Source organism: Ascidiella aspersa, chromosome 3, assembly GCF_963924565.1.
Source record: "Ascidiella aspersa chromosome 3, kaAscAspe10.2, whole genome shotgun sequence".
In the NCBI taxonomy this organism is placed as follows: domain Eukaryota; kingdom Metazoa; phylum Chordata; class Ascidiacea; order Phlebobranchia; family Ascidiidae; genus Ascidiella; species Ascidiella aspersa.
In genome coordinates, this window is record NC_139449.1 from 11,971,184 (window position 1) to 11,986,510 (window position 15,327).

The window sequence follows — 15,327 nt, forward strand, 5'->3', positions numbered from 1 at the left end:
ACCTTTAAAAATAATATAAGATTTAACCGTCAGATTGTAACTGCAACAGTGCGCATATTCTTACTCTGCCTTGATAGCTTGTCTTGTCAGCAGGATTGACAGACAACAGGCGACATGACATCCTACAATAACCAAGGAAGAACGTAACTTTGTATATCTACCATTGTTATTTTATCATGATGTTGTCTTTAAACACGACATATTTAGTTTGGCAATTAATATCAATGTGCGCAAGTTTATTGCCAATGTGTACATGGGCGCTAAGAACACCGACAAGCTTTTTGACGTTGATATGAACGTACTTAACGCTCATATAACTTGTCTATACCGACAAGAAAGACTTGGTTCACGGGTTGGCAATCTATATCCAGTGGTGGAATTCAACTTTTTGTCAGCCCGTTCTATCACAAAAGGCATATTTTTCAGCCGGTTTTATTACAAAAAGTCATATTTTTCGGCAAATAAACTGATAATTTTGTATATATACGGAAGAACTTCGTTTTACAAAGATGAATAGAAGGCAGTGCAATAGAAAGATAAACAATTACAGTGACAGAAAACACAGTAAGTTCATAAATTTGTCAAAGAATGTGACGGCAGGTACGCTGGTGGCTGAAAAAATGTACTTATGACGCAACAATTTAATTTTCAGACAAACAATCACAAAAAGAAAATTACTACAATTATAAAAATTAACACAATGTATATAAAATGATACGTGCGAACTTGACGCTTTAAATACCATTTTGTCATATTTAAAAAAAACACGTGAACTATACTTGGATCACACAAACCGGTGTATCAGATCAGATGCAAAAAATCCAATTTGACTAGTAATGCTCATAACCGGTTCGCTGATCTCATAAAGTTTCGTGAGACGGTTCCATAGAACCAGTGCGAACCGGTTGAACCCCACCACTGTCTATATCTATAGTCACGTCCAAAATCAAACCCAGAAAGATAACGGCATCAGAGTGTAATAAAACATGTGTTTGGTGTAAAGCTATAGATGGGCGTTTTTGAAGGTGAAAACGTCTGCTGGAAACCTGCAATTCAGATGTGGTGAATTTGTCAGCCGTATCGTCCCCGGCCTTACTTTCAAATAATCGTTTAAATTCTGTAATAAATAATTTTACTTCACTCACAAGTCCAAAGTTTGTGCTCCTGACAATTAAACTCGCTTTATATGTTATTCCGGGTGTACAGTATATATTGGTACGCCTTTGGACAATATAGGTATAGGCCTGACCACAGCAAAATTGAGGTTTCAATTATTCTACATAATGTCACTTTACTGCCAGCCGAATTTGTTTTTTATATTTCGGAAATCTCGTCGTACTTACAATGTGGATCAAATTTATTTTACACGCTTAAAAAAATTCAATAAACCCACATTTAATCACGCTTTGCTTGGTTTCAGTGGTAAAGTTTCGTTATACGTAAATACACTTTGTTGACAACATATAATAAATTGTATAAAAGTGCGAAATTGTTAATTCCTAAGTACATTTATAGGACGATATGATAATTAAAACCACGCCCAGCATCTAAGATAATTTATTTGGATGTTTATTATCTAAGCGTATAGTTCAGTGGTCGGCAAACGCCGGTCCGCGAAGAGTTCGTTACCGGTCCGTAGCATGATTGCCAGATTAAAAGTTTGATTGAAACCTAAGCTGTACGTAAAAAACAAAAAAACAATAAAATGTATTTTTATATTTGAAGCACATTAACTTTAGTTTAAATATACTCTATGGTTGATTGGTATGATAAAAACAAATAGTATCAATTAAACTCTCGCCAGGGTCGAAACAACGTGTGCTGTGGTCACATGAGTTACATAGCACGTTCGCTAGGGCTACCATATTTTCAGCATCCAAAACGAGGACATTTTTTTGGCCTGCATGTAAAACGAAAGCAGAATTGTTACGTTTGGGAAAAACGTGCCATATCCACAAGTAAAGCATTCAGCTTCGAAATTATTACGTCCTTTTCTGAAACAAGGATACTTCTTACGTAGCTCATCACTAAACAAAGTTTTCCTCTTCAGCATTATAATTTATAGCTTATTTTGCTTTATGGTTCTCTAAATTTAGAGAATAATAAAGAAAAAATGAAAGCATCTGCTGAGAACCACCTGTATGCTACAGAATAGAAGTGTTTCTTAACCTTTTTTCAGCCGCTTCCCCTTTTAGTAAATTTCCTATGCCTTGCACCCCCCGAAAATTTGCTAATGTTTTCGTAAACCCCATTAAAAGCAAGTCGGCATTTTTAATTAAATATCACTAAGACAACTTGAAAATATCACTAAGACAACTTGAAAAAAACAATTTGTTGGAAAACCTGTTTTAAACCAGCAATTCAGCATGTTTCATGGAATCATGGCTACAGTAATTTTCAAAAATAAATACAACGTATCGCCTAAAAGTCTTGTTAAAAGTATAAGGAACTAACTCGAAATGTAAAAAAGAAGACATTTGGACACTTTTGAGCGTCCTCAGAGGACATTCAGTTTTCTTGAGAAAAGATGACAAATCCTTCTAAAAGAGGACATATGGTAGGCCTAACGTTCGCAACATCCAAACATGCCGTTTTCCGGTATAATATACCGAAAAATGGGCTGAAATATCATAAATCCATGCAAACAATCTTTATAAACAATGTTCCATAATGGAAGGATTTAATATTTTAAATTTTAGGCAGAAAAGGTTTAAAACAAACGTATGAATTTTAATTAATTTTAGCAAGCCTCTATAAAAATGACCAAAAAATGTCTGACATCAACCTGGTTAAAAGAATACAGACTTTTTAAATTTGGTGTTAAAAAAGCCAATCTGGCAAGCCTTGTTGTACGAACGACTATTCTATACTTTACAGGTGTCGGTCTGTGGTTTGTTTTACGCCAAAGTTTCGGGACTCACTGCTTTACGGCCTGTCGTATGCCAAGCGCTACACGTCTCGTAAACCGTATTAATATAAGCCAACGTAAATAAAACAATAGGAGCGGCCAAAGATTAAAATAGGGCGTAAACGACGACGATTTTAATAGGTGGTTGTCCCTAGCCTTGCCCAAACCTCACTGCCTTCACTGGTTTCGGGTCTGCGAACCACCCCAACCGAAGAGAAAAAATGGTGCAAGTGTCAAATGTAACTAATTATTAGGTCAGCGGTTCTTAACCAGGGGGGCGCGCCCCCCTAGGTGGGCGCCGAGCAATTCTTAGGGGGCGCAAGCTCTACTTCATTATTTATTTTTTTGCAGAGATTTTTTTTATTGGTTTTGTTTTGGTTGGGCACCACTCCTACAGCTGTACAAACTCTGTTTTTTGCCAACTTTAACACTTGAACTGAAAAAAAAATTCGCGCTCCGCGTGCATCGGTTTTTATATGTTGTGAAAACTTTTTTTTAGCACAAAGTCTCTTTCAGTGCCATTGCTTGTTTTCATATCGTCGCAGGTATAACGGCCCTATTTAATTACAAATTGCTAACTTATAGATAAACAATAAAACTTATCCTCGAACTATTTTTTCATCCATATTTAATATATGATAACAGGCTAGCAACAGGGGGACTCGAACTTTTTTGCGCGAATATATAATGTTTTTTAAATATTGCCGTTGTATTGTGTGTCGTCACATCTTTTGAAACAAGATAACGCAATGTTTAATTTTGCTCATGATATTTTTATTTGCGCTCAAATTCACAGCCTTACAACTGTGGAGTAAATGCCCTCACAACACGTTTGTCACAATCAGCTCGATAAAAATCAATGTGTCGATCACGAGCAATCTGTTGTTTGCCCAATGCGAAATGCCTCCCGAATTACAGTTTAGCTAGACAATTTAACGAAATAAACCGAATTTTTTTGCGCTTCGCGCGTGACCCTTGTCTCAGTGATATTTATTAAAAAATACCGAATTGCTTTTCTTAGGGAGGCACCAGACGTAGGAAAATTACCAAAGGAGGCGCGGCTAAAAAAAGGTTAAGAACCACTGTATCAAGTGCTAACAGAAAACGTGATAAGATACGAAATAAAGCGTGAAGGTGAGGTGCAAAAGTGGAAAAGCGATAAAACGTGAGTGAGAAAAGTAACGCGAAAGCAACACACAACAAACGATAAAACATTTTGTGTAACAGTTTGTAGTTTTTCAAATTGCCATTATTCTTTTTTAGGTTTTTGTATTACGCTCATATAGAAAGTGTCGTGTGCGGTCGAAACGGGGGTCTGCAAAACATTAGTAATACAAAATGTGACTTCTAAAAATATGCTTTAAATATCCTTATTTTGACAAGCTGCTAAGAGTAGGAATATGTGATAATGCTATACAAAAGTAATTTATTCAATAAAATATTCTAAATCCAAAAAACGTAAAGGCCTAAACGTTTAATGGAAAAAAGCTGCGGGCTCGGTTAAATCGCTTGGCGGGCCGGATGCCGTCGGCGGGTTTCATTAAGTTCAATGATTCCTAGATGGAAGGATTTTGTTTCGGGAAAACAAGCTTAAAGTTCACATTGAAAAAAGTTTTATAAATTTATGAACATTTGTTGCTTTTTAAGGCCGGTTAAACCGGTCCGGATTGCAAAAAAGGTTGCCGACCCCTGTTATATGCTATACTAGGGTTTCTAACCACAGGGTTAGGTGTACCTCTTGGTGGTACGAAGCGTAGGGTACGACATGTAGTGTGAAATTATGCGCTCATTAGGCATATTTGTGAAGAATGCGTAATTTGCGAAAAGCAACAATCAAAAACCCATTAGTAAATTGACTGATTATTGTAAATTGACTGATTGACGAGGACTAAAAAGGTTACGATACATTGGCCACGAGATTATCACCAGATTTAGTGTTGATATTATAGTATACCATTATTTACTTGTTGTTTTATGACATTGACCTACTTTTTTAAATACAATCCTTGATATAGCTTTACGTAGGTCGCGTAGTAATGTTTCCGAGGACGTTCTCGTCGAACCCCTGAAAAAAATTGTTCGATCGAACCCTGGTTAAGAACCACGGTTCTGGTGCTTTTAAATGCTATAGTAGACCTTATTATATTGCTCTGACGTACAGCGATATGCCCTAATGCAGTGGTCTCCAACATTTTTAATAAGCGACCCCAATTGAAATGAAATGCAGTTATAATTTACATTGCGACCCCATTTTGTTTTAAAATACGAATAAAAAAATCAAATAATGCTTTAACAAAGCAGTACGAGCGCAATTATACACAACAAAATTAATTTAAATTTAACACACGAACAAACATAAACATTTCATTTTGTTTTAACAATAAATTGCATTCAGTGCTATGATTGCGGCTGCATAGTATCTCCACTAGTTTTGGCAACCACTTTATATAAGCATAACCGCATGTTATGCTTTACTTCCAAGCAACATAGGCCAAAGATGTTTCGTGATTAATATGCTCATTGCTCTTTGTCCCGATTCACAAACCATGTCTTTAAAAACGGGATGTAAAGCGGACTCCTTATATCTGCAAACCACGTTGCCCAAGCTAAGTAACAAAAAGTTAACTTTTGAAACACCAGCCCTTTGTACGCACACGTTCGCTTTTAATAACCTCATTGCGCGAAAAAAATCCCGCTTAAGAAACCGTTTTTGAAAAAAACAGCTCTAATGCACATTGAAAGAGAGTCGTAGTGAAACAATTTTCTAGGGAAAGTGCTATATTCGCCGCGCTAAATCAAATCTACTTTTTGTTAAACGTCCCGTTAGCTGATTTGGCAGCTCTTTAGAGCTATAGTAGCAATTTTATGTAGAATATGCAATAAGTCACGTTTTAGTAGGACGTCATTGTAAAGAAAACGAAATACATAAATCGAACTAAAACGGAAGTATGATGAGTTTATGGCGACCCCGCAAAAATATCAGGCGACCCCACTTGGGGTCGCAACACACAGGTTGGGGACCACCGCCCTAATGTATAGGTTGTCGACAAGATTCGATCTTCGAAAACAAGACGCCTTTAAATGTGTTAAAAGCACTTTCATGCGATGTGTCACAAAATCATCTGAAGATTCTCCACAAGGATCTTATTGAGCACATGTTCTATGTTACACTATCACATAGTTTAGATGCTGTACTGCGCTGCAATTAAATTCATTTGCCTACCACTATTCAAATTAGTCAGTGTAATGACAGATGGCTTGCTGTGCATGATTGGCAACACAAATAATACTGTAGACTGTAGAGCTTCTATAACTTCTTAGACTTGAATTTTTAGCCAAAGATTTTTAAGGTACGTTGATGTTATCAGAGGGCGCAACATCCTATTAAAATGGCACATTCAATGTAAGCGTTAGTGCCACTTGGAGACAGACTTGGACAACTAGATGTATTTTAGCTTTTTTAAATTAGAATTAAAATTAGAGCATTTCAGTTTTTCCAAATTAGATTAGAATTAGAATCAGATCATTTTGAGTTTTTTAGCATTTTTAGTAGATAAGAACTAGAATTAGAGCAAACAGACAATTCACAAATTAGATTAGAATTAGACGCATTTTGCTCTAATTCTTTGAATTAGAAAACTAGAATTATCTGGTTGTCCAAGTCTGCTTGGAGGCAGGGGCGCCCGCAGAAAATTTTCCAGGGGGGGGCGCAATCAGGGGCGTAACCAGAAAATCAAAAAAGGGTCCTGAATTTTCAACTTAGGGAATTCCTCCTTTTCCGTCTGATGTTAATGAATAATGACGTCATTAAAACAGTGACAGTATGACGTCATAGAATGGTGATTGCAAGAAGAGATAGATAAAAAACAGAAACAGCCAAATACGTCCAGCAATAGCGACCACGTGCGTCGTCGACAATCCTGTCAGGCGCCAGCTGCGAAATCACAGTGTGCAATCGTTAACTTTAGGCAAAAAAACAAACCAAGACCTTAAAATATGTGTGATTAATTGTGGTAGAATCATACATAATTCGACTATCAGCAGCGAAGTTTTCAAGTTCCATGAACGGAACTAGCGTTCAATTCTAAATTATAAGCAAGCCTTTCACCACGTGCAATACTAAACGAAGATCGTTTTTACCGGGTGTTATTATGCCACGATTGGCGCAACATCTGCGCCGAGCTGTGTAACAAGTCAGCTAAATTACAAGCTGTGGTTGAGGGGAAATAAGTCGTGTCCATTGCACACTTAGCACGTGGTCTTAGTAGAGTATGCTTAAAGAGCATAATTTTGCGTTAACTATCATTACTTAAAATTTATACTTAAAAACGTGCACGACAGTCACCATTATACCTCCTTTTAAGAATCTGCTTCATTTAAACAAATGTCGATGCTACACCAATATCGGATATTAGCGCAGAGACCGAACAGCGAGAAACATACTGCGTATAACTTGACGTTTTTAGCGAGAAAAAAAGAAATAAGGTTTGACTTAGCGTTCTCAATTGTCGAATACACACTTGCTAATCAGTCAACCTAAACCAGCGCTTCTCAACCAGTGGGGGCCATAAGAACATTTGAGGTGGACCACAGACCAATTTAAAAAGCTAGATTTAGTTTCATTTGTGTCATTGTATTTAATTTTAAAGGAATAATGGTTTGGCAGAAATTAAAAAGGAATGTAAACTTATTGTTCAGCCGCAAGTATCTCACTAATGCACGGTTGATTAAATAATCTGTTTTGAAATATGTTCTGCTGTGTTTTGTTCTAAACCAGGGGTGGCACGCGACCTAATAAAAAATGGCACGCAAGCCCTCGTAAAATAAGCTACTTAATTTGTTATTCACCCAATTGTCAAAAAATACTTTATTTTGTACAGTAAATTGCTAATTTTTATACAGCGAAATTCAGCTCACCGACGGACAGTTTGCTGCAGTAATGCGCAGGGCTGGGGAGCCGGAGCCGGAGCCGGAGCTGGAGCCCGGAGCTCGGAGCTAAGCATTTTCTCTGGAGCCAGAGCCGGAGCCGGAGCCATTGTTATTATTTTTGTGGAGCTGGAGCCGGAGCCGGAGCCATTTTTATTATTTTTGTGGAGCTGGAGCCGGAGCCGGAGCCCTTTTTATTATTTTTGTGGAGCTGGAGCCATTTTTCAATTTGTGGTGCTAAAGCTAAGAAATTATATTTTGTTCCATCTCCAATGTTAGTTAGCCAAAAGCAATTTGTAAAACTTGCCATTGAATAAGTGACTGGTGGCACCGGAGCTGGAGCCGGAGTCATTGGGTGTGTGTTTGATGGCTCCGGAGCTGGAGCCGGAGCCAAAGGATATGAGTTTTACTACTCCGGAGCTGGAGCCGGAGCCAAAGGACTATGTTTTACGACTCCGGAGCTGGAGCCGGAGCTAATGCAATTTTGCGGTGGCTCCCCAGCCCTGGTAATGCGCACTGCTATACGTCTTTATTGTTTTTAAAAATGCGCTTTTATTATTAGAAAGAATTAGTTACTAAACTTTGGCACGGGAAGAAGTTATAGGATAAAAATTTGGCACGCCGCATGATTGAGTTGGACACCCTTGTTCTAAACCTATTTTAAAGGTTTTTCTTTTATAAAAATTCTATTGGGCCACAGAATTTTTTTGCAACGTACATGGGTCACGAAAGAAAAAAGGTTGAGAACCACTGACCTAGTTGTTATGCCCACGTGTTTCCACAGAACTTTACCAGCTTAGCTTTCAAACTAATCCTTATAAAACTGTTAATGCACAAAAAAAATTTTTGAAGTAAGGTAAAGTTGCCGCTTTTAACTTCAGCAAGTGATGCAAAGTAGGACCCAGACCGATCTTTGCAGCCAAATTAATGTCAAAGAATGACTACTATATCCGCATTATAACCAAACTCCTTACATATGAATTGTATAATTTTATTTAAATCGAACGTTTAAAAAACACAGTTTTAATCATTTAGTATAATAGGGGAATATTTGCATGATTAATTTAGAAAGGGCGTGTCATGCCTGTTACGATGTGGTTTTGAGGTAAGCTCTTCTATTGCTGAAATAAATACAAAAAGGAAAATACAATGATATAATGAACATTTTTTTCTTAAAACCATTTCTGAAAGCAGATTTCTCTCTTCGTTGTTTACCATATTCTCTCTTAGTTGTTTACCATATTTGCCTCTTTTTAAACCAAGTCGGCTGGAACTATGACTACTAATAGTGTTGTTCTTTGACAAGCTTTCGTTGTTTTATAGGGTCCAGCCAAGGGACAAATTAATGAAAATACGCGACTTAAAGGCCCGGATAACGCACGCAGATTAAAATCAGATAAAATGTGTTTAAGGCCTAAACTTTAGGCTAACATTTATACAGGCACACGGTTGTCAATTCGTAGACCGGTGCAAATATATGTTTAGCTGTGCAACGTTCAAAGAGGTATAGGCTGAGTCTAAATGTACAGCTACACTATATACACACGATTAGGTGCAGCGTTTAAGGTATCAAACTTGTTCACAATTTTCGTTTAAAGGTGGGACAATGCACTGTTTTATAACACAGGCTTTAATAAAAAGCTTTTGTTTTTTGGTGGCGAAATTGACGTCAGATAGCACTGCGAGGTTTAAAATTAAACATCAAGCATTTAAGAGTCTAGTAACCTTTTGATCCTTGTGTTGGGATGACCAGGCTTTAATTTAATGCATTAGATTCAGTGGTCTGTTGACACCCAATGCTTACCACATTAAACGGAGCTTCTCGCGATTGAAGCACTTTTGATATCATGTAATCAAATGTATGTTTTAAGAGTTCAAATTTAAGAGTTCAGAAAACCTTAGCTATAATATTTCTAATTATACATATCAGCTCTCAGCTTATAAAACTGATTTTGACAAACAGCGATTTTAGTGAAAAAATTGTTTTGGCATAAACTGTTTATTTATTATTTTAGATTCAATCAACAAGAAGGTTAATTTTCAAAATAATAACACAGCAACGTGGTGCAACGTCAACCGTTTTATTCAAGAGCAAATCCTTTAATTTGTATACACAATAACAATTTTAACTGGTCAATGTCCCGAACTGCAACACGCTCGAAGTTATTCTTGGTATATAGGTCAGCGGTAAGCGTCACTTGAGTATTCAGGCGAGGCGACGAAAGCGACATCTGCTTCTTTCATGTCGTTGACTGCCTTTTTCTCCTCACCGGCATAAAAGCGGAGCCCGTCTCCCCGAACGGCGTAACTATCGGAGGCACACGTTAGTGAAAACTTGCATCACAAGAAACGTTACAATTCATTCAGCATGGGTGACGACGAACAAGTAAGTGGGAGTTATCTTACGAAATGCCAAATCTTTACAAAAACTGAATTAAAGCCTTTCATCGAATTTTTAGGTTCGAGTAAGACGTTTATCACTGGAAAAAAATATAGGCCTACAGTAATTTAGAACTAACGGTTTGTTCCATATACGCTCCTGCAAGAAAACTTTGACATTGCCCGGGGGAGATTTTGCAGCTTAAAATTTCCCGGCCGTAACAAAATTTCTGCGGCAGGAATAACGTTATTTCTTAAATTTGCACGTCTTAAAATGAAGTACTATACCCAAAACCGTTAGTGCAAGGAATTTGAGCGTTTGAACGACATTTCGCAGATGGGAGCATTTTACGGCAATATTACACGAAATGTGCGACAAAGTTTAGTTATTACTAGTGATGTCCGATATTATCGGATCGAAGCCGATATGCCATCTCAAGTTGTGATATTAGGACTCACGATTCAATGGCGATCCATAACCGAACTACTAAAGGAATATCAAACATGATTTGCGATCCAACTCAGCAATGTTTACCGGTAAATTTATCAATAAAAAAGAGGTGTGCAAATGGAGACAACTGCAATTCTAACGGTTAAAGCAAATTGTAACTTACATAACTGCAAAAAATACCTATTTTTCGTTATAATTTTGTCGTATATTTTTTGTTTGATTTGGTATGAGATGGAATTGCGATATTTTTTGTCCAAAATATCGGGTATCGGTTGAACGAAATAAAATGTCCAGTATAGGCTATAGGTCATCTATGGTTGATATTGCTTAATATCCGACAAAAGTATAGTTGTACTCGATTTTAGTGTTTGGACTATATATTGCAATTTAATGTTTCATCCGTTGTTGTTAAAGTAAATTTTATTAGAATGTGGTGTATTAAAAGAAGGTTAATCTCACTATGTCGGAAAACAACTGTTTTAAACCCTCGAAATCGTGTTTTACAGAGGTTGTATTTTATCGTCAGACGATTGTCCTACATTTTAATCTACATAATCTTAAACACCTGAGACTTCGTAATACGTTAAACCCTTTTATTTGAGATTTCATTACCAGAGTATACGAAAACCACCATAAAAGTATAGAAGGGCGTATCTATATGGAATCCAAAACCATTGGCAGCAGGTTAAAAAATGTCTGATCCTGATTTTACTCTGGTTTTTTAACTTTGAGTTATATTGCCACCATAAAAGAGTTGTTTTAAGAGATTCAGAATATGACGCTTAATATCAAAAAGTGAAAACGTACAGTCGGGCGCCTAATTACGCTTTAGTTAAAATTGTCCTTTTTTGCAATTATATTAAGTTTGGTCACAATGTAGCTTTGACGATTCTGCAAGACTAATATATAAATATATAAACACTTTTAGGTGTTAACGCGATTCGTTACTTTTTTAAGAAATCACTTGATAACGTTATTTGGTGCCACCAGGTAGACAATTTCCACCGCCTTTTCAAACCTCTGAAAAGTTTCGATGTACCCCTTAACGAAACGTAATAGTACGGAATGCACTCACCAAGTATTTAGGGCAGTGTACAAACAAGTTATGATATCTTGTCTTGCATTTTACTAGCGATGCTTTGGCACTCGACAGGCATCAGCTTATTGCAGAAACGTAGATTTGCAAATGCCATTTAAAGTTTGACGTCACAAACTACTACTCGTGAAGTTACGTCACAGAGCGAGACATGTGGACGCCATTCCAAGAGCTACCAACCGCAATATACCATCGTTTAGTGTAGAGACGTCCACGAGTGAGGCCCTTCACATAGATCTGGCTTGGTTGCTGCATTTATTAAGTTGCGTGGTCTCGTAAGGGTCTCATGGGAGATACGGCTGACTAAATGCGAAATTGAAACACTTTCAAAGTGATTTCATTTCAACAGCCGCCTCGGACGCGGAATGCGGTTAATACGATTTGTCTGTGATGGACAGCGACACATTAATGGCACGGTCGGCTTGGGAGAAACCGTTTTGATATTTGAACCTCAGAATTTTGCTGCATTTAATCTGTTTGTAAAACGCCCTTATTATCATCTTTTGCTTGGTAGTTTTCGCATTTAGTAAATTTCCTGTCGTCCAAGGACTATATTGTTTTGCTGCAGTTTACTACTATGTCACTTTCGCGTAATTATTTTGAAAAAATAAAATTAGATTCACCGGCTCAACAAAATTTAGTTATTTTTAATATATAATGTTTCAAAATATTATACTGTTAGAAATAGAACTAGAAATTGCCTTTGACATAATTTTCTACGATGACAGTAACATTGCCTTTGACACAATAGTTATCCAAGACCAGGGCGGATTTATTTCAAGTTAAGTTGATTCGCCAGAACACCAAGATTTATCGCATGAATATTTTTTACTAAAGGGAGCCCGCAAGATGACTCATCAGCGCAAGATGATGCTTAAGTCGCTCATGCTCAACAAAGCACGCGAGGACTTAAAAAGAGAAACAGAGGAAAAGGCAGCTGAAAAGAAGTCGGTTTTAAACAACCGACTGGCTCCTCTTGGAAATCTGGAATCCATGTCGCAGCAAGAACTTATGGTACAGTATCTAGAATTTTAAGTTGAAATAAGCGATTCGTATAGTGATTTATTCGGATTAGAATAGCGTAATCGCTGGTAATTGCTTTTTGCCATTGAATAAAAACACACCTGGATAATTCGATAGTTAGAAAAGTTTATTTTGGATATATATATGAGATGTTATTTTTACGCGCTGAATAGAAAACAATCGTGTAGTGCTTGGGATTGTTGACATTTTTAACGTTGATTTGAATGCAAACTTTAAGTCCTTCTAGTATTTTTATTTGGACACCTAATTAGTTGGAAACCATTCAGCTCATCGGTAACCAACTCACACATGAATGTCAACTGATAGAATGTGTACGCGTGTTTGATAATGAGATTTTCTCCTACACGGTCGACCTTTCGCGGTCGACGAGTTTATTGCCTGCTTGTGCTCTCTGATCTAAATTATGCGGCTTTTACGCGCTTTGGCCGCAATGACGCGGTTTCTGTTTCAGCAGGGAATCAATCCCCGGGTCATTTAATTGCTTCGTGGCCTCGTCCCTTAACCTCGCTCACGTACGCCTGGTTGTTCTACAATAGGCTATTGAGACTTTCCGTTTGATTTTCCTGCAGGATCTTCTGCGAGAACTTCATGCTAAAATCGACAAGTGTGACGAAGAGCGGTATGATATCCAAGGAAAAGTTGATAAGAACGACACGGAGGTTAATGTTAATTTTTTTTTTACTTACGTTTTTACGTTTTGTATAGTGACTTGGATCATGAAGGATTTTGTAATTCATTTAGCGCGAGGCGATTTTTAAACAAGGTTTCCAATTTATGCCTTGGTAAATAAAACAACGTATAAATCAAACAACATATCTACTTTTAATCTGTTTAAAAGCCTGATAACTATTTAACAATAATTAGTCGTCACAAATGCACGATTAACAAATCGTTTTTGACTAAAAATACGCATATATTTGTCCATTTTACTTACATGTTGTTTTCTAGAATATGCCTTACTAAAAAATTAATTATGCTCTAAAAAATGTCGCAATGCTCTACATGAGGAAGGTCTCATGATATCTGATTGGATGTACAAAAATAGTATAGGTTACAACATAGGTAACTGGTTTTTAGAGCTAGAAAAATTTTTGCCGTTATATTATTAATCAAATACATTTTAGAGCTTTCGTTTTATATATGTTGCTTGTTTAAGTATAATTACAACGTCCTTTGGTTTCGGATCGAACCGCGGTTTTGTTCAAAATACCGACTATCGGTATCCGAAATGGCCACCACTGTCCCAAACTGCCCTTTTAGAACCAGAATACTGTTTATTAATATTACTACGTAGCCTAATCATAGTTTTATTATTTAACTTGTCCAGATCAACGATCTCAATCAGAAGATCTTTGACCTTCGTGGCAAGTTCAAGCGTCCACCTCTGCGAAGAGTCCGCATGTCGGCCGACCAGATGCTGAAGGCACTTCTCGGGTCCAAGCACAAGGTTTCCATGGATCTTCGCTCCAACCTCAAGGCTGTTAAGAAGTAAAACGACAAACAAAGGACTCCCGTTACCATTTTACGCGCCCCTTTGTATGTTTCTTCAAAAACAGACAGCCACATAATTTGAAATATTTGTTTTTTTATTATTCATGCGAATTCATCATCGTTTATTACACCTCCAGAACTGCAATTTGCAATTATGTTTGTAATCCTCGAAAGCTATAGTTGGTTAGTGGTGTGTTTTGGTTAATTTGCCAAAATATACATGGTGTGCAATTAAACCTTAAACTCATTTCAATTAGGTTAATTAGGTTATTATAACTGGACGAGTTAACGAATTGTACGAAATAATTCTACAATTTTTTTGTATGTTGGTAATTTTCTTTATTAATTGTTATTGAATCGAACAATGACATGTTTGAAATAGCCGTTGTCACCAAAATTGCGACAATCAACCCTATAATTTTGGAATCAACAAAAATCATTTCATATGCAAGTGATTCTGATTATGAAAAACCTACACTCTTTCAAAAAAATCGAATACGTCTCTTTTAACGAAAAACGATCATAATTAAGTATTGCAAAAGTTGCTTTCGGGTGTTAAACCAGCCTTATCAAATTATTATTGTTATATGGGTATTGCTTCCTATTTTATCGTTCCCTGGGGAGCGGTTGTTAAGAAAAAGTGATGGTTTGTGCATGGGAAAGGGCAGATATCGATTTGATATAGCTTAAATTACTGAACGTAATAGTAATAAAAAATGCTAAAAAAGTTGCAAACGCTACTTCCATGGCAAAGTTCTTTTTAGTGACTGTTGTGATTATTCGGATCGCCGCTCAAAATATATACTGTATATCAACTGAAAATTCGTATTATTGGCTTTGTTTTTTTTTGTATAATAGTTGAACAGTTTTCTTCAAAATAACTCTTGAGGTTAAATGTCAACCTTACGACAGAAACATTATTAAAAGCAAGCACAAATCTAAAATGTTGTAATAACTTCTTTAAAACTATTTTAGTAAGGGCAGAATGCCAACTGCAATGCATCGGATAAAATAGTGCTCCGCCTAAATTTA

At 36.8% G+C, this 15,327-nt stretch overlaps 1 protein-coding gene across 1 annotated transcript; it reads left to right on the plus strand.

The window, feature by feature from the left end:
• Positions 1 to 10,120: 10,120 nt before the first annotated feature.
• LOC146160204 (troponin I, slow skeletal muscle-like) lies at positions 10,121 to 15,117 on the plus strand. The gene is made up of 4 exons (XM_083383968.1): positions 10,121 to 10,220; positions 12,598 to 12,774; positions 13,374 to 13,463; positions 14,132 to 15,117. The coding sequence occupies exons 1-4, from the start codon at positions 10,203 to 10,205 to the stop codon at positions 14,294 to 14,296; spliced, it is 450 nt and encodes a 149-aa protein (XP_083240094.1). The 5' UTR covers positions 10,121 to 10,202; the 3' UTR covers positions 14,297 to 15,117.
• Positions 15,118 to 15,327: the final 210 nt, after the last annotated feature.